The sequence below is a fragment of the Prionailurus viverrinus genome, chromosome B2 (genome assembly GCF_022837055.1).
Source record: "Prionailurus viverrinus isolate Anna chromosome B2, UM_Priviv_1.0, whole genome shotgun sequence".
Taxonomy (NCBI): domain Eukaryota; kingdom Metazoa; phylum Chordata; class Mammalia; order Carnivora; family Felidae; genus Prionailurus; species Prionailurus viverrinus.
This window is the reverse complement of record NC_062565.1, coordinates 72,261,430-72,281,794: the sequence shown is the minus strand read 5'-3', so window position 1 is coordinate 72,281,794 and position 20,365 is coordinate 72,261,430. Positions and strand designations below refer to the sequence as shown.

Below are 20,365 nucleotides of genomic sequence, written 5' to 3'. Positions count from 1 at the left end.
AAGAATAAAATGAATTAGGGGTGCCTGGGTGGCTCAGTCGGTTGAGCGTCCGACTTCGACTCAGGTCATGATCTCACGGTTCGTGAGTTCGAGCCCCGCGTCGGGCTCTGTGCTGACAGCTCAGAGCCTGAAGCCTGCTTCAGATTGTGTCCCCCTCTCTCTCTGCCCCACCCCTGCTTGTGCTCTGTCTCTCTCTGTCTTTCAAAAATGAATAAACATAAAATAAAATTTTTTTTAAAGAATAAAATGAATTAAAAAAAAATGAATTAAAAAAAAACCTCAATGAATGAGGTTAGGTAGGTAGGTAGAGCTCAGTCTTTTGTACATCCCACCAAGAAATGTGCCTTTTAGAATTATCACAGCAAAGTAGGGACTGGAGGGAGGGTGATTGCTAAGAAAAGGAGTAAAAATGTCCAAGCAGGGAGGATTAAGGATCTGAAAGCAGACCAGGGAAGCAAGAATACAGAGACCATATCAGAGACAAGCTGTGAAGATGAATTTGTAGGACATGACTGGGGGTGAAGAATGAGAAAGGAGGAAGAGACTAGAATTCCCCCAGTTTCTGGGTCAGGTAACTGAATGGATAGTGGTATGTTCACTGAGACAGGAAATGCAGTGGGAGCCGTGGATTTGCTAGGTGGAGTTTGAAAACCGGAGTTTGGAAATGCTGAGTTTGAAGTGGCTGGAACACTGAGGTGAAGGTGTACCGTGGAACAATGAATACACAGATCTGAAGCCCAAGCCAGAGGTCTAGACTGGATTTAGAAAATCTGAAGTCACTTGTGTGTGAGTAGCGGGGGACGTGGATGAAATGCCCCAGACAGAATGGGTACAGTGAGAAGAGCACCATGGATGAGAGAGAACCTGGCAGACAACCAACAGAAGACTCGCCAGCTTAAACAAGCGCTCGGCATGTTACCACATTGGCTAAGGCAAGACAGACTAGTGAGGGCTAGAATCTGCTCAGAAGCATAGCTACACCAGATGTAGACAAGACTAAGTAAACAAAAGTATAATTTGACCTCTGGTTTCCAGTTCCACATGCAAAGAGCTTGGAAGTAGCCACTCTGTCCTAACAGCAAGCGAAAAGCTGAACAGACTAAAAAATCAACAACTCTTGCCCACAAGGCAAGGGACGACACAGAGCAAACTGTTGTCCTCAAGACTAAAGAGACAGACAGATGAATATAGGGAATCTTGACTTACCAGAGCAGAGACTGACGAGCAAAAACCACTGCAAGAGCCAGTGCCAGGATAGGAAAACTTGAACTGTACTTGAGGAATTGATGGAGGTTCCGTGTGTACAAGTCTGAGAGTTAAAAATTCCAAGGAATCCAGTCAGAGAGAGGCCTCCACAGTTCTATGAGGCTCTCCTCCAGGAGCTCTGATAAACATCGGAGAAAAATCCCCTGTTGCTTCCAGCTGGGGAAGCGGACAAGGAGCCATTTTGAAACTTGCCACAGCACTCTCTTTTTTTTTTTTTTAATGTTTACTTATTTTTGAGAGAGAGCATGAGCATGAGCAGGGGAGGGGCAGAGAGTGAGGGCAGCAGAGGATTCGAAATGGGCTCTGAGCTGACAGTAGCAAGCCCAATGCAGGGCTTGAACTCACAAACTGCAAGTTTATGACCTGAACCAAAGTTGGACACTCAACCTACTGAGCCACCCACGTGCCCCACAGCACCCCCTTCTTAAAAAGGCCTGACCTCAAGTGAAACCAGTTGACTAGAGCCTAATCTGCTGGGTATGTATAATTATTGTAATTGACATGGGAAAAGGAAAATGGCCAACTCTAGTCAGCTCCATCCATCCTGTCCCACCTGACAGGGAAGAAAAAACACTTGTGAAGTTCACAGTCCAGAGGCATCGGCTCAATAAAGGACTTAGACCTATCACAAGGCTATATAATGCTTCCCATCCCCATACACCTCACTCCTGCATCCCTAAAGGCCTATGTACAGCAATTCCTTTTACCCAGGGCATCATGTCTAGCTATCAAGAGAAAATTACAAGGCAAACCAAAAACCAAAAATCACAATTCGAAGAGACAGAGTAAGCATCAGAACCAGACATGGCAGGGATTGGAATTACCAGACCAGGAATTTAGAACAACCATAATTAATGCGCTAAGGGCTCCAGTGCATAAAGTAAACAGCATGTAAGAACTGATGGGCAATGTAAATAGAGCTGAAAATCCTAAGAAGAAAACAAAAGTATAATTCTGTGTTTTAAACATTACTTACTATATGCAAATATACTCAGATATATTCAAATATGGTCTAGAAGTGTGTGCATCAAGATGAGTACCATTGTTTTTTTTCATACTTTAGAAGTATGGACAATTTTTATGTTCTCCTTTATGCTTTTCTATATTTTCCATATTTTCTACAATGCATATGCATTGCTTTTGAAATCAAATGTTTAAAGGTTTTTAATTTTTTTTAAGAGCTAAAGTTTGTTGGAGTCTGAATTCGCTGGATGGAACTAATTGAGATAGTGTGAGGTAGCTGAGATTGGCCCAACCATCTCAAAATCTAAACAGCTGTTAGAAACAGGAGACAACAGAGGGACAGGACTCAGAAAATCAAAACCTGCTATAAAGAGAAAAGGACTTCCTGGTAAACAAGATGGGCCATGCCATGGTATCTTGGATCCAAATATAATATAACCTCAGAGAAGAGTAGAACAAGAAGGAACAACAATTAGGAAAAAAATATCGAAAAGACCCTCCCTCCTTACTTGCATGCACCCATGAGCTTCAGAGGGCAGTGGCAAAGGTAAGAAGAAAGGTAGGAGTCAACTCCTCCCCCTAAACATAAGTGCTTTGCTGACTTCCAGATCAGTTAAGACTCAGAGAAGAAATGAATGAAGTCAAATCACCTCAACGTCACCCCTAACAATAAGGAGTTGAAATACATTCCTTACACAGCAAGTCAGGGCAGGGCAGGAGTGAGGGGTGCTGGGGTGGGCCAAAATGTACTCTAACAGTTTGAAGTCTGAGTCAAATGAAGTAAGTGAAAGCAATAGACAGAAATCAATCACATGCCAAGCAAAAGGCATTGATCAGCCGAGGTAAAATATCTGGAAGGATAATGGGACCGTTAATTTATGGGTCAACTTGGCTAAGTGATGGTGCCCAGTTATTTGGTCGAATACCAGCGTAGATATTACTATGAGAGTATTTTTTAGATGTGATTAACATTTAAATCAGTAGACTTTCAGTGAAGCGGATGAGTCTTCATAATACGGATGGGCCTCACCCAATTATTTGAAGGCCTTGGGAGAAGAGGCAGGTCTCCCAAACAAGAAGAAATTCAGCCTGAAGACTGCAACACAGAAATGCTGCCTGGGTTTCCAGCTTGCTGGCTTACCCTACAGATTTCAGACTTGCCAGCCCCCTCACTGTGTGAGTCAATTCATTAAAAAATAAATTTCTCTCTCTCAATATAGATATAGGTAAAGGCATATAGATACAGGTATAGACATAGATTATAAATATACAGAGGTACATATACATACAAATAGATATAGATGCATATATAATACCTATATACACACACATATATATAGTTATGCAGATATATCCTAATGCTTCTAATTCTCTGGAGAACCGTGATTAGTACAGGTAATAAAAGATGAAATCTATTAACAGAGACCAATCAGGCACAATCTTGAACTAGAGGCAATGGAAGTGAAAATGGCTAAGGTAGGCAGTAGTAAGAGATGAAAGCTTCCTGGATTTGAATGACATAATAAACAATACATTTAACTACGATTATTTTGGCATCCATAATACGTGTAATATGAACCAGGTCAGGGATGCTACAGTTAGAACACATTGGAAGAACTCTAGACCAAAGGATTCTATGGATGGAAAAAAACAAATGCAAAAACAAAACCGACAACTATTTATACAATAAAGATATGGCGAACAATTCAACAGGAATATTCTCTATTTTCAAGATACTTAAATAAAATTTATACAGGAATACTATTCATATATAAAGATGTTAACTTACCATATTTGTCTCGCAAGCCAACAGTACATCTAAAGACTCCACCAAAGGCAACATCTTCACCAAATATTACTGAAAAACAATGTTTAAAGAACATATTTTATTTGATAATCCCTAAATCATACTAACAATGAAAAATAAGTAATTTCAATGTTTACATTTTAAAGCAGAAAACAGAAATAGATCAAAGGTTTAAAATAAGGTTTCTAAACTTCAACATTACTGACGTTCTGGACTGGATAATTCTTTTCTTGTAACAGCCTATTCTATACATTGTAGATATACAGCAGTATCCCTGCCCCCTATCCCATGGATGACAGTTGCCCCCCACACACACACAGTCCTGACAGCCAAGAGTGTCTGGAGACTTTGTTAAACATGAGAGGAGGAAGGGGGATTAAAATCATCCCAACTGATTAAGAACCACCAATCTAGGATGTCATTTTGTTTTACCCATGAAGAAAATGAGGCCAGAGAAGTAGTAAAGTAACTTGACAAGTCAGAAAGAAAGCAAGAGGCAGAACTATGACTCACACTCCAGCCTCCTGAGTGTCTGGCCAGTGGTTGTTTTCTTTCATATATGGTATATAATAAAAGTCAACACTCTGAAGGGCTGAAGGAAAAATATCTCAAGCTGAGAGAACAGTCACAAATAGGAAAAGGACTTATATCAAGTAAAAGGAGGCAAGTATGGTGGGACATAGTGAGCAAGGCAAAGAAAATAAAAATGGGTGTTCACAGAGGTGAATTCTATTCCTATATATGCACCTGACCAGCTCTGTGAACCTCAAGGAAACAATTCACCCTTATTTACTCAAGATCATTCTCAGATAGCATTCAAACAAAGCAAAATCTAATCATCCACTATTATAGTTCTTACTTCCTCCTAACAAAATAACCTGTTCTTCACTTGACCTTAAAACTAGGGATTTTCAGGGGCGCCTGGGTGGCTCAGTCAGTTAAGTGTCTGACTCTGGCTTAGGTCATGATCTCACAGCTTGTGAGTTTGAGCCCCACATCAGGCTCTGTGCTGACAGCTCAGAGCTGGAGCCTGCTTCAGATTCTGTGTCTCCCTCTCTCTCTGCCCCTCCCCTGCTCATACTCTGTCTTTCTCTCAAAAACAAATGATAAAACACTTAAAAAACTTAATAATAAAAACTAGGGATTTTCAAGTGGAAGCCCAAGGTATACCAAATATATATATATTTATATATACTAATACATATAAGTAAAGCCAATCAAATTTAGAAAACATACAGCAGGACAACTGTTTTTATATCAATGATTAAATTTGATAAGCTATTTATTACAGTTATTTCCAAAATATCTTAAGTTGAATGACAATGTATTTCAAAGGAAAGCATGGAATCAAATCTTCATTTCATAAACAGATTCATAAATCTGAATGAAGTGGTACTTCCCATTTTTTTATATGCTGGAGAAACAGAAGTACCCAGTAGGTATTAATCCAGAAAGTATTAATATAATATCAAAACCACACATACTATGGGAAAAAGTTGACATGAGGATGTGAGATATACATCAGAACTAATTCACCATGAATTAATTTAAAAAATGTGTTAATAGCATGATCTGATAACCTTAATCATTTGATCAGATCTTTTAAAAATTTTCAGGTAAGTATAATGTTAACCACTGAGCTCCAGACTCAACATTTCCAGCAAATTTTTGATTCTGAATTAACACAGCTACCGTAGTCAAGCAGAAAGGAATTTTACCTGCAGTAGGATCTTTAGCCAATGAGTTATCCAAGGCACTTGTTATCGCCTGGAAAAGATTCATTTTCTGAGTTTGCCCTGTGAAAATTAAAAAAAAAAAAAAAAAAAAAAAAAAAATTAAGTAACATTTCCTACATTGTAGAGTATATTAAAAATAACCAGTTTCTTAACAGTTGATTACAACATGATTAAAATCAACGTAGAAAAGAAAGTATAGAATATACTATGTGAATTTATTGGATTATTCACAATGATGCTGGTTCTGTAGAAATCACAAAAGCAATACAGGCTTCGGAGCTTGACAACGAAGCAAAAGTGACACATATTAAACAATTAAAAACAAGTATAAAAAAGGAAAAATGAATATAATCCAGTCACCAAGTGTGTGTAGACCATAAATAAAAGCCAGAAAAGATAACCAGCCAGAGTGAAAGTGGTCTGAGATTATATTCTGGACAGATATTAAGAATATAAAACCTAGGGGTACCTAGACGGCTGAGTCAGTTGAGCGTCTGACTTTAGCTCAGGCCATGATCTCAAGGTTCATGGGTTCAAACCCTGCACTGGGCTCTGTGCTGACCACTCAAAGCCTGGAGCCTGCTTCGGGTTCTGTGTCTCCTTCTCTCTCTGCCTCTCCCCAACTCACACACACACACACACACTCTCTCTCTCTCTCTCTCTCTCTCTCTCTCTCTCTCTTTCTCTCTCTCTCTCAAAAGTATATAAACATTACATGTGTGTGTGTGTGTGTGTGTGTGTGTGTGTGTGTATAAATCCCTGACAAATACACGTGACTCAAGGCACGTGTTAAATATGCCAGTAACAGCAAATGGTCATGGGCCATAAAACAATGAGGAAGGCTGGTGTTTAGAGAATACTATAATCCCATGCCTCAACACACCAGACTTGGTCCTTCCTACTGTCTCACTGCTCAAGTAGACTCTCTGCAAGCCAACTTCTAGTTCCCTAAACAGACAGATAGGATGGTTAAATGTAACAATACATGTAAAGTTAGAACAGTGCCCAAACACAGTAAGTGCTGAACAAATAGGAGTTATTTATTATTAGAATCTGGACTTTTTCCATGCCCTTCATCTTGACTTTGGCATTATTCTGAATGGTAGAAAACTTTGTTTAATAAAGTTGCAAATGTTGGAACTCAGAAACATCATACTTTAGAGCTTTAAGTCTTGGTGCTGCCCAGGATCTACAGACATCCCAGAACTTTAGGTCAGCTCCTCTCCAAAAGTACTCTTCAGGATGGAGAGAGGCTTCTGCCTGAATCTTCTCTGATCCACAAGCCATCTTCACGTTAACCCATAGCTAGCCATGCTGCTAGCAAATCCCTTGAATACCGCTAATTACCCTGACTACTGTCCCATCTAACCTCTGTACTCCTTGGTAACTTGCTGTGTCCCAAAAGCCAAGATCTAATTCACAATGTGGGTCACAACAGCTAGTGCTGTTGCCATCAACGCTCTGGCCATGACACATGCTGGTCACTCACCCTTTTCTTAAAGACTCATCTTTGTCCCAAGCCCAGCCTGGATCCACAGCAGGCTCTGATCTATGACATCTTCCATCTCCCAATATCCACTGACGCTCAACCTTCTCTTAACTGCTCTGACCCCTTCCACACTGCTGAATGCCCAGGCTCCAAGTCTTGGCAATATCCACTCAAAAATGCCCTGCTGCCATCTGTGCCAAGAATAAAGTCCTGTTTCTACTCTTATTTTTGGTGGGGATAATGGGAATTCATTCAAGAAAGTACAGTATTGTTATGCCATCTACACCAAAGGATACATAAGCAAACCACATGTCTGTGATAACTTCAAAATTTATTTTTCTTCAGGCTAAGGCTATATCATTTAAATAGATGCTTGCCTTAAATCCTTCTCCATTCTATAAAAACTCTTATTGGTACCCAGCATCAGATGATAATGGTTTAGGGCAAACTTTTTTTCTGACTGCCATGATATTCCCATTCCTTCTCCCATTTCATACATTTCCTAAAGGCAGATTTTTTTTTTTTGTCTATTATGATTTTCATAGCTAAGGAGCTAAGGAGGATAAAAATGCCTAAACACCTAAGGTGATATTTATTTCAAGTATGCTGACCATCTTAATTAATCCTGAATGCCTCCGAGACATCTTATTTCATCGCTATTCAACAAGTTTTAGTTACAAAGAAAGCAAAGACTTTAACAATAAAAAAACATACCAAGTAAATCTGGAAAGTATTGCTTAATTACCACCAAGAATTGACTCATCTTGTATGAAAACAATGTATAAGAGTATTTAAAGGTTTTATTTCCATGTAAGCACAAAAACGTCTACTCCTGAATATTTTTCAAATACATTCAAAATTTTAGGGGGTTGGATTAACTGCTATTCTACCAGATGCTTTTAAAAGATTTAAATAATTTTAATATAGTAACATCTACTCCCAATTATTTTTAAAGTGGCAGTATGGTCTGTGAATGGGTCAGGAAGAAATCACAAATTATTCACAGGTAACATCATTTTAAATATTTATTTCCCTTAGAATTACTTATTCTCCTACAGGTTACATTAAAGACCATGGTAAGACATGCCTATGGTTCCTCATGACAAAGTATGTGCCTGTAGCACATGTAACTATGAGCACTTAAAAATTATTCAACACTGCTGCCCAATCATGCAATTACCAATATTAATAAAAAGCTGCTAAACCAGACTGACATTTCTTCTTTCCCAGATAAAAAGTTATAACAAAACAAAAATATACATAGCAGTTCAACTTCCCTAGTCAAGGATACAAGCTAATGGGCACCCATTGGTAAGACACAGCTTTATGGCTAGAAGTGAGCTACTCACTCAAAATTATCCTAAGTAGAGCATGTGAAAAAGTAGGCCACCACCACTGCTGCAAAGATAAAGTGGCAGGTAATGCAGGGTCAGAATACAATAGGAACACAATAGAACATGAGCTGTAAGAGGTCAGGGATTCCTATCTGTTTTTGATCAGAGGTATATGCTTAGTGCTCATAACAATGTCTGACATGTAGCAGGTGCTCAATAAATATTTGTGGAACGACCACACAAATGAACATCTGAGGCTGGTTCAATAAAGATAAAATCTACAAAGCATATTGCTAATGGACTGCTTAAAGAGAAAGAAATACAGTAGGATAAAACATCTACCAGTGTTACAATTCAAAGTCAGACTGCAGGAGCAGGGGAATGAGGCAGAAGTGATACTGCTATGGCCATCTTCAGTTATTCTGAGTAACTACTCAGTATGCAGTAGCATTGAAGACAGAAGCCTTCCACACAGCTAGAGCATGTAAGACAAAAATGGCAAATGAGTGCCCGAGGAGCAGTCTCTAGAAATAAATCAGGTCAACAGCAGGGCATGTTTAACAGTAAGTATGTTTGTAGTTAGATCCTGAACAAACTGATCCTGATCAGTTAGATCCTGATCCCCCAGGTGCTATGGGGGCACCTGGGTGGCTCAGTCGGTTAAGCATCTGACTCTTGATTTCAGCTCAGGTCATCGTGGTTGGTGGGACTGAGCCCCCGTTGGGCTCTGCACTGTAAGCACAGAGCCTGCTTGGGATTCTCTCTCCCTCTCTCTCTGTCTCTCCCCCCCACCAACTCATGTTCTCTCTCTCTCTCTCTCTCTCTCTCTCTCTCTCTCTCTCTCAGAATAAACATTTTTAAAAAATACACAGCTATGATATGGAAAGTTAGGGTCTACTTTCAGAAACCAAAGTTTCTGCCAGCACATTCAGCACTGGCCCTCCTTGGAGCTGCCTAGTCCTTGATGTGTATTACAGCATTTTCATGTCATATTCCTTAGAAACCTCAGCATTTAGTGCCTAACACAAACATGACCATCAGTATACGCTTGTTGAAGCATGATGGATGATTTTAGTGGCATAATCTGGCATTAACCACACTGTAAAATGGAAAGATGCCTAAGAAACTACCTATTTTCATCCAACAGAACTTCCACCCCTCCAGATGCCTGTTCTTCAGGAATCCCTTTCTATGTGCCAGAAATGTACCTCTAACCCACTCTAATCCCTACTATGGGGTTTCCCAAACTCTAACCCATAAAGTAAGTTTCATGGAACATTGAAATATGAGAGACAGGACCTTTTATATTAAAATATAAATGATGGGGCGCTTGGGTGGCGCAGTCGGTTAGGCGTCCGACTTCAGCCAGGTCACGATCTCGCGGTCCGTGAGTTCGAGCCCCGCGTCGGGCTCTGGGCTGATGGCTCGGAGCCTGGAGCCTGTTTCCGATTCTGTGTCTCCCTCTCTCTCTGCCCCTCCCCTGTTCATGCTCTGTCTCTCTCTGTCCCAAAAATAAATAAACGTTGAAAAAAAAAAAAAAAGAATCCCTTAAAAAATAAAATATAAATGAGGGATCTATAAACACAAATGCCTTTTTAAGATGCTAGTAAAGGGGGAGGGGGCTGCCACCGAAGGCCAACATTGGGAGGACCTAAGAAAACCTTAAAGTTAAAGAAACTATGGCTAGGAGCCCTGGGTCCCCATCTCAGGGCACCTGGTAACTCATGTCATGGTATAACAAACTACAGTTGTTTCCCTCCCTTTAGCTGGACACTTCTCTCCTCAGTCTCTAAAAGCTTTTTAAACTCTTCTGTATGCTGGTCACTCCCAAATGAGTATCTCTAATCCAGACTCCTCCTCTGGATTGCTGATTTATATCCAACCATCACCAATTCCCCACTCGGGTGTCAGGCTTTTCTAACTCAGTAAGCACACAACCGAAGGCTTGATGTCTGCTCCCAAAACCAGTCTTCTGCATCTCAGCAAACAGCACTATCCTCCACCCAAGCATCCAGGCCAGAAATTGAGGAAGTATCCTTGAATGTCTTCCTTTTATTCATTCCTTACATTCAATCCATCCAATCCAGCTTCCAAATATACTACTTCCAACATATAGCTTAAAGTCTAGTACTACCAACCATGTCCTAATTCCAGAACTCATCATGTCTTTCCTGTTTCTGAAAAACATCTCCTAACAGCCTTAGTCAGCGCTGGCCTCTGTAACAAAATACCACACAGATTGAGTGGCTTAAACGACAGAAACTTATCTCTCACTGTTTGGGGGGTTGCCAAATCCAAAATCAAGGTGAGTTCCTGATGAAAACCCTCTTTCTAGTTTGCAGAAGGCCATCTTCTTGCTGTATCCTCACAAGGTAGAGAGATAATCTCTCTTGTGTCTTTTCTTATAAGGGTTCTAATCCCATTAACGAAGCCTCCACCCTCATGACCTAATTACTTCCCAAGGACCCCATCTCCAAATACAATCACACTGGGGATTAGGGCTTCAACATAGTAATGGGGAAATGATATATTCAGACCAGAGTACCACCTCCTCACTTCTACTCCTTCATCCCTCATTCATCAAAGAGCTGCTATAAGAAGTCCTAAAAAGCAATGCACGTCATATGTTACTCCTCTGCTCAAAATTCTTCCAAGTTCTCTGACTGCACCTGGAATAAAGCCCTACTCCTCATCACATCCACAAAGCCCTGCTTGATCTCATCCTTGTTCACTTCAAAAGCCCTATTTTGCACCACTGTCCCCAAGGCTCACCACCTGAGTCTTCTCTCAGCTCCACCACAGCAAGCTCCCTGCTACGTCAGAACCTTCACGCATGTTGGGTCCTCTGCCTGGCACCTCCTTCACACCTCCTTGGATACTCTTTCCTGATCGCTTAGAGGGTGGTCAAATACTAACCTCTTCTTAGGGGCCTTGTTAGGTCTCTATTATTCTCTTTCCCAGCACGTGAACATGTCTTACAGGGCATTCATTGCAATTGGGATTGATTTAAGTATGCATTTACTTGCTATTTTTCGTCCATCTCCCCCACTAGATTTAAATTCCATGAGGACAGGTCCATATCCACATTTGTGTTTTGTGCTAAGCACCTAGCACAAAGTTTGGCAGCCAGAAGAAAACTAAAATGCACAGAATGAATAAAGAAACCTACACACATACACACAATGTCTAAAATCAGGGGCAGGGAGAGGCCCAGATGTGTTCTTGGGGAGCAACACAGAGCAATGAAGGCAGCACACACACTGGCATAATCATGCAGGCCTGGCCTGGAATCTGTGAGGCCATTGGGAAAGTTACTTAACCACTGACACTCCATTGCCTACTCCATAAAACAGGAATAATGTCTAATGTCTAGGGTCAGTGTGGGAATTCGGCGAGATGATTACTATCAAAGGTCAAATATTTAAGAGCATCTACTCTATTATCGGGAGACCGAATCTAGCACAACCAGTACCAGGCACCAATAATTACATGACTTACCTCGCTGGGTCCCCCCAGCAATGCTTTGAGGCAGAACAGATGAAGAAAAGAAAGCTTAAGAAGACTAATAAACCCGGCCAATCTTACAATCCTAAGTTGTAAAGTGGGGCTCAAATTTAGGCACGTTTGACTCAAGAACCCCAGCTCTCAGCTTCCGTGCAATAGTGCCTCCAGAAAGTTGCAATTTCCCAAATGATAGCAAAAATGGAGTACAAGTGGGATGAAAAATAGAGCAGAGGAAATACAGTCAATAATACTGTAATAATGGTGTATGCTGACAGATTGTGACCTTACTTATCTGGGTGAACACTGAGTAGTGTATAGAATTACTGAATCAATGTGTTGGACACTGGAAATGAAAAAAAGGTGCAGGGATGAGGTGAGAAACTAATAAGCAAGTTCCTGGACCATAAGTAAAGAAACTTGAAGGTGGGTAAATAACAGTAATAAAGGAGGACAGGAGTCTCTGTTCAAATGAGACACAAAAGATGCAACAAATTTGGGGAAAGCCAGGTTTGAGGTAGGGTTAAGAGCGGGCAAAGTGTGGTGTGAAGAAATTGTACGAATAACGCAAAAGACAGTGTGGTTGAGTGCTCAGGAGCATGGCCTCTTAGAGTAAACTGAGCACACTACTTAAAAATGAAGCCTGGCTTCACCTCGTACAGATAGTGTCACTTGGGGAAGTTTGGGGTTTTTTTTTCCAAGTTTATATTTAAATTCCAGTGAGTTGGGGCGCCTGGGTGGCTCAGTCGGTTGAGCATCCGACTTCGGCTCAGGTCACGATCTCGTGGTCTGTGAGTTCGAGCCCCGCGTCGGGCTCTGGGCTGATGGTTCAGAGCCTGGAGCCTACTTCCGATTCTGTGTCTCCCTCTCTCTCTGCCCCTCCCCCGTTCATGCTCTGTCTCTCTCTGTCTCAAAAATAAATAAATGTTAAAAAAAATTTTTTTTTAAAAATAAATTCCAGTGAGTTAACATACAGTGTCATATTCGCTTCACGTGATTTATCACTCCCATAAAACACCCAGTGCTCATCACAACCAGTGCCCTTCTTAATACCCATCACCCAAGTGTCAAGAAGTAGAAGTTTAACCTCTTTGTATCTAAGTTTCTTCATTGTAAAATATGGTTGATAATAGGATACCTGCCACAGCACTGTTATATGAGGATTAAACGAATTGCTACATGTAAGGCACTCAGAATAGTGCTTGGTACAGGTGACCTCTTATAAAAGTGTCTTCTGTCATCATTATCATTTGGTGGGATGCCGTGGAGAGGTCTGGATGAGCAATGATAAAGAATAAGGAAACACAGTAGGAAGAGAAAAAAGGAAGGACACAGTTGGGGGCAATTCTGATAAGACTGGGAAAAGAGATATGAAGAGAATTATCTAGTCTCAAAGGTCCCAACTTTTGACATGGTTGTTTTGGTGCCAGACTAGCACTCAGACTAGCCGACCTCAGGATGCTATATTCTGCCAACACTGCCAATACTATAGAATAAATGTTTGTGTTCCCCTCCCCAAATTCATATGTTGAAACCTCATCCCCAATATAATGGTACTTGAGGGGAGGGGGGGGCTTTGGGTGATGAATAGGTCATGAAGGTGGAGCCCTGCTGAAAGGGATTTGTGCCCTTAGAAAGAGACCCCACAGAGCTCCCTCACTCTTTCCATTATATACAATGTCACAGTGATGAGACAGCTGACTGAGAACCAGAAAGCGGGGCCTCACCAGACATAGAATCTGTCAATGCCTTGACCTTGGACTTCCCAGCCTCTAGAACTGTGAAAAATAAATTACTGTTGTTTACAAGCCACCAGCCTATGGTATTTTGTTACAGCAGCCCAAAAGGACTAAGACATCCCATCAACATATCCAAACCTAAGTCATCCTCTCTTCAAAACCACTCTCCTCTCCCCCAGTATCCCTCATTTGTTTGAGTGATACCACTACTCTACCATCCTTTCAGCCTCCGGGGCTAGAAATGGCAAAGTCATCTCTGATACCCCTTTCTCTTAGCCCCCACGGGCAAAACAGCACCAAATGCAGCCAATTCCTTCGAAAACACAACTATTCCCATTGGCACTCCCCAAGTTTAAACAATTACATCCTCTCTCATGGACAGTACAACATCCCTCTAACTGATCTCTGCCTCCTTACTTTCCTAATCAATTCTATAAACTCTCCCAAGAATCTCATTCAAGCACACACCAAGTCACTCTCTTGCCTATAAACAATCAACGGCCCTCCACAGCCCACAGAATAAAATCTGAACCTGCGTGTAATGCACTCGGCACAGTGTCAGCTACATTAGCCACATTCAATCTTTTCTCCACGCCCCCCCCCCCAACTTTTTTCTGGCTTTCCAAACTTATTTCTACCCCTCCCCTTTTTCCTCTAGACAAAATCACTACTTCTCATTCCTCATAAAACCCTAGGCTTTCTAGCCTCTCTTTACTTGTGTTGCTCGCTTCTCTACAAATTCTAATACTGGAAAGAAGACCTTCATTCTCACAAAGAGGACTCTTCATTACCCGTGAAGAACTGCCTCTTTCTGAGAACTGCCTATCTCCCCAGCCGTGATGGCTTTCCCCGGTCACCAGTGAACAAGCTTACCTCACCTCAGGGATTTCATCATTCTTTGTCCTTATTTCTTTCAGGAAAAGACTGTTCTACCCTGGTCTTTGTGGAGGTAGTTCCTTTGTCATTCCTCACAGTGAAGTTTAAATGTCACCTCCTCAGAGTCAACCTTGCCCATCACTCTATTTAAGCAGTCTTTATCATGTGTCAAACTAACCAAAATTTTAAAAATAAATCTATTTGCAGCATCCACGAAAGACAAAGAGTTATTATCTTCATTAATATCTTTAATATACAAAACATTAACACAACAGTAGTGTGGGAGACTTTAAAGGTAGACATATTTGGGTTCAAATTCTGGCCCTGCCACTACTCAGACTTGGGCAGGCCACTAACATCTCTGAGCTTCAATTTTCCCATCTACAAAATGAGCATAATACTCTCTAGGTCACAAGGTTACTGTGAGGGTTATAGACTGATGTCCACCACACATGTGGAATATAGCAGTTGTTCAATAATGGTACATAGGATCAGTATTGATAGAAAAAGATTATTACGCATACAAATTTTTCAATGTGCAAAAACAAGGAACATCCAATTCATAAGAAAAAAGAAATATAGCTAACAAATATCTGGTAACTATTCCTTAATAGAAATAAAACAAATATATATTAGAACAAAATGCTGTGAGCACATAATATCCAAGCATGTGTGCACACACACAATTCTGATACCAATTCCTGTGTGTGTGTGTGTGTGTGTGTGTGTGTGTGTGTGTGTGTGTGTTTTAACACACAGCCAAGCAATTCTGCAACACCAGCTGAGTCTCCTACAACTCACCTCAATTCTGACACTATTGACCTGGAGCTACCATCGGATCCCACACATTAAGGGCTCGGTCCTTTTAAGACTGTGCCTACCTCCCAGTTCAGAGGCCAGCTGCAAATCCAGGTCGGCACCTGTGCTTCTGACTGGAGGTCCCAGCAGCCCTCTCTTTGGGTTCAATTAATTTGCTAGAATGGCTCACAGAACTCAGAGAAATATTTTACTTACTAGATTACTGGCTTAATATAAAAGGATGTAACTCAGGAACAGCCTGGTGTAAGAGATACATAGGGCAAGGTATGGAGCTCCCACGTTCTCTGAGCATGCCACTATCCCCAATCCTCTATTCACCCAATACCTATTCACCAACCCAAAAGCTCTCTAAATCCCATCCTTTTTGGTTTCCACAGGACGCCTCATTACATAGGCATGATTGATCAAATGCATTCAACCTCCAGAACCTCCAGAACTGAAAGTCCCAACCCTCCAATCTCACAACTGACTCCTCTAGTGACCACCTCCCACCCTTAGATGAACAAGGAGCTTCCAAAAAAGTTACCATCAGCATAACAAGACATCTTTATTACTCTCATCAAAAGAAATTTCAAAGGTTTCAGGAGCTCTGTGCCAGGAAAAGGGGACAAAGACCAATATGTATTTCTTATTATAAATCACAGTATCACAGCACAATCATGATTTTATCATGACACCCAATATTCACCCTCCTATACACACAGATGGAAATATAAACTGATAATTTGAACTATGCATTAAAAATCCATTAAACTGTTCATATCTTTGAGTCAGAAATTTCATCCCTAGAATTTATCCTAAAGAAATAATCTCAGATACACAAAAGATACATGAAACGTTTCTATCCACAAACGTTTCTATCCGCATTGTTTATAACACTGCAAAAGTGTAAAACAAAAGCATAATGGTAATTATTAAAAGTTTCCACTTAATGAGTGTTTCTTAGCAGACAAAACTGGGTTTGTGTACATTGTGCAAAATCGTCTTTACTCCTCATAGCAACCTGTGAAGTAGGTATTATTAGTAACTCCTTACTTAACAAAGAAACTGAGGCTTATAGAGGGTAAGTGAGTGGTCCAAAGGCATAGGTAGCAGGGCCAAAACCAATCCTAGGACAATCTGATTCTAGGGCCAAGATTTCAACCACTGGACTACAGTGTTTCTACTCCACGGAACACACTGTCTTCTAAAGAAGGTTATGAAAATTATGCAATAATACAGGAAAATACCTCTGATTCAAGAATGCAGATTGTATCTGTATTAAAACTACAATTACAAAAAGAGGTTAGAGTGGAAGAGAGCCAAAGCATAAGAGACTCTTAAAAACTGAGAACAAACTGAGGGCTGATGGGTGGTGGGAGGGAGGGGAGGGTGGGTGATGGGTATTGAGGAGGGCACCTTTTGGGATGAGCACTGGGTGTTGTATGGAAACCAATTTGACAATAAACTTCATATATTGAAAAAAAAAAACAACTACAATTACAGGAAAATTTAATTCTACTAAACTGAAAGGAAATACCTGGAAGGATACACACCAAAATGTTAGCAGTACTTACAAATAGTAGTGGGTGGTGAGATTACTTTTTCTTACTTTTTTCTATTGTCCAAATTAATGTAACATGTGTTTATTATTTTTATAATAAGAACAAACATATAAACATGATTATCATTCTACCTGGACTTTAGTAATTTCACAGTTGTGGAAGGGGGGTGGGGGATGAAGAAGAACTGTATTCTATTCCTTAAGTATTAGGCTAAAGTTTCTTTGCTTTGAAGACAGAATTCAAGGTTCATCTTGTTGGTGAGAAAAACTTGCTACTCACCATGGTATCTACTGTTTCACAAAAGTGTGACACCTCTTAGTAAATTATTTCTACATGCATTATACCCAATTGTTTAGAATGGAAGCTCTAGAATCTGAATAATTAAAATCCAAAGCAGAAGCTATTGCTAACTTATCTGTGTAACCTTGGACAAACTATGTCAAGACCTCAGTTAACATTACTCACTTTTAAAAGTTGTGCTAAGCATCAAATGAAAGAACAAATGTAAATTTTTCAGCATAGTACCTGCCTACAGTAAGCACTCAATATATGTTCACACTTATTATTCACAAGTGCAGACACCCTTCCAAAAATATCACTCTAGCATGTGAGAAGTTATCAGACAAAGAAAAGGTAAATGTTCCCAATGTTCTGATAATAAACACTAGATCTTTCAGAGATCACATAAAACTTGCAGAAGAAATGGTAAAAGTCATGCAATTGTCATACTGTGAAGAGTTTGCTAGCGCCCTTCCTACCAATGAGAGTGCTAGTGGCCTCCTCTTCCAGTCACCTTCACCAATTACCTGCTCCTTGGCTAAATGGCAGCCTAGTCCAGCACAGGCTCATTGCTAGGCTCAAATGGAAAACCTGGGTTCTTTCCCATGTCTGAGAACAACCTGTTTTAAGACCTTGGGAAAAATCAATTCAATTACTTAATCCTTCCGTTTCCTCTTCTCTGCCAAAGCAAAAAAAAAAAAAAAAGTAATAAAAGAACACTTTAAAAAGAAGAAAAAAATTTCTCTTTTAAATACCGCTGCCTGTAGTTAATGGCCCAGCTCCGGACAAACACACAACACCTAGGGCCACGGCTGAGAAAGCGAGGATGGAGAAATGAGAAAAGGAGGGGTTCCCTGGGCACCATCCCTCCACCCTCGGCCTCTCCAGACCGCGGCATGCCCTCTCACCCAACTCGAGGGTTCTGAGGGGCTCTCTCGTGGGTTGCTCAGTCACAAAAATAGAGCGAGGTGGAAACTACAATCAAACCCTATAGTAGGGAGGCTCCAGAAAGCAGGGAACGAATTACACCAAGACGCAAGGAGATTAGCCTGCCGGCCGCCGCCGACACGAGCAGGATGGCACTCCTGGAGAGGCGCCCACAGGCCTGGGAGTCTGGGGTTGCACCAGGAGCAGACAGGGCAGCCCCTAGCTCACCATACTCCTGAGGCTCCGGGTCGGGCTGGAAAGTGAAGTGAGCCACCTGCCGCCTCTGTGCCGCATCTCCAGTGGCCGAGGCGGGCTGCAACAAGGCCCACTGCAGCCCCGCGCCTCGCAGCCGAAGCAACCGTCCCTCTGTCCCAGCCGCACGCAGCCCCAACAGCCTCCCCGCAGTCGCCGCAAACGCCGCCATCCCCACTTGCAGCCCAGGGTTGCGAGCTACGCGGCCGCACACTGCCGGCAGGGAGGGCGGAGCACCGAGGCGACTTCTACATTGGTTGGGTCTAAGGGGCGGACCCATGAAATAGGCCAATCCGAGTTCGGAATTCGGGGGTGGGGAAGGTGACGAGAGGAGGCCACAGGCGTTTGCCTGTAGTGCGCATGCGGCAGAGGAAACGGGGTGGGGTCGAGCGGGCAGGTGAGCTCCAATGAAATTGTTCCTGAAGGTGGAGTCTTCTCAAAGTCGCTGCGTGGGCTCGGGACGCGGAGGCGTGTCTGTAATGTGACTCGCCAGTCCTAGATTTGTTCTTTTCTGATGTCATTTGCATTGTTACCTCCGATAACTTTTTCATTTTAAGATTTATACTTTCTTTTAAAATGCAACCTTTTTTCTCCTCTCCTATTCTTTATCTGTATTATTTTATAAGTAAAAGATGTAAAGGGTTACTGATCGGCCTTGGTTATTGGTTTTGGGTTTCAGAAAACTGGGGGAATCACTGCTCAAAGCTTCCGCTCTTTTTTCATATCTTCCTTGAATTCTTAATAAGCATGTATACATTTTTGCTGGTTTTGTTTTTCAGGATTTAGAGGATAGTTGGAGAGATAAACTTAGATTTCAGCCTATAAACCCACTTAGTAGGAATTCAGATGCATTTTTGCCCAGGTGCAGGGAAAATGGACGTGACCGGCTTACTCTAGTTTAAAAACTTGGAGAATTCGAATGGTTAATTTACATTTCTAATAATCAACTTCGCAAACTTTCTTTTTAAAAATCCATACGTTTAAAAGGACACCTTCCCTGCTCATGAATGTAAAAATCACAGTAGAATATGAGACAAAAGTGAAAGTGTTTCCATCAGATGAAGATGGGAGGGGGGAAGGACAAGCCCAAACAGAATTTGGAGAAGACTGGGAGAAAATGAAGAGGAAGAAAAAGGGGAAAAGAATGTTCCTCTTCCGTCATTCTTGGCCTCCCAAACTATGTTTGGTTTTACATGGGAGGCAAGAGAGCAAAGAGAAGAAATGGGGTGAGGAGAAAGGGCAGGAGATGAACCAACTGCCTGTTTTCTGATTGGAACTGAGAGACAGAAATTAAAAACTGCTAGAGGGAACCAGAATTATATCCATTATTCCTAACTCCTACACCAAGCTCAAAAATGCAACCTTCGGGGGATTTTTATTCTTGGGTTTTGTTACCATTTACTTCCGTTTGATGGTGTAGGTGCTGTATTGTTTTTCATTTTTATGTGTGTGATATTTTTTATTATTTTTTAACGGAGGAGAAGCAGAAAAAATTAAATTAGATTGCCATAGCTACATTTTCATTTAAAAAAGAAGAGAACAAAGAGCAAAGATAAAAATGAATCAAACTTTATTTTCTGTCTGCTAATAGTCTGGGGAGCTGGGGTACTGAGATGATTTCAGCCTGGGAGAAACAGAAAAATAATAAAAGGACTAGTGAGAATGTATTGAGACTTTGCTATGTGCCGGCCAAAGATGAGCTGCCATTGAGACAAATACATTCAATATATAATCTTGCCTGTAAGGATGTCCTAGTTGGTAGGGAAAGGGGACAAATTACATGACAACTACAATCTGATAGGGGGTCTAGAACAGTGTGAACAAAGTGAAACA

General features: G+C 41.2%; 1 protein-coding gene across 3 annotated transcripts in view; it reads right to left on the bottom strand.

The window, feature by feature from the left end:
• Positions 1-18,746, bottom strand: part of BCKDHB (branched chain keto acid dehydrogenase E1 subunit beta) — a 203,995-nt gene extending 185,249 nt beyond the window's left edge. For all 3 annotated transcript variants that reach the window (XR_007152504.1, XM_047860702.1, XM_047860701.1), the window contains exons 1-3: positions 18,509-18,746; positions 5,755-5,832; positions 4,019-4,087 (exon numbers count right to left, since the gene is read on the bottom strand). Coding sequence is in view for 2 of the 3 variants with exons in the window: in XM_047860702.1 (XP_047716658.1) it covers positions 4,019-4,087; positions 5,755-5,832; positions 18,509-18,704 (343 nt within the window). In the remaining variant the exon portion in view is untranslated. The remainder of the gene's footprint in view (positions 1-4,018; positions 4,088-5,754; positions 5,833-18,508) is intronic.
• Between the last annotated feature and the right edge of the window lie 1,619 nt (positions 18,747-20,365).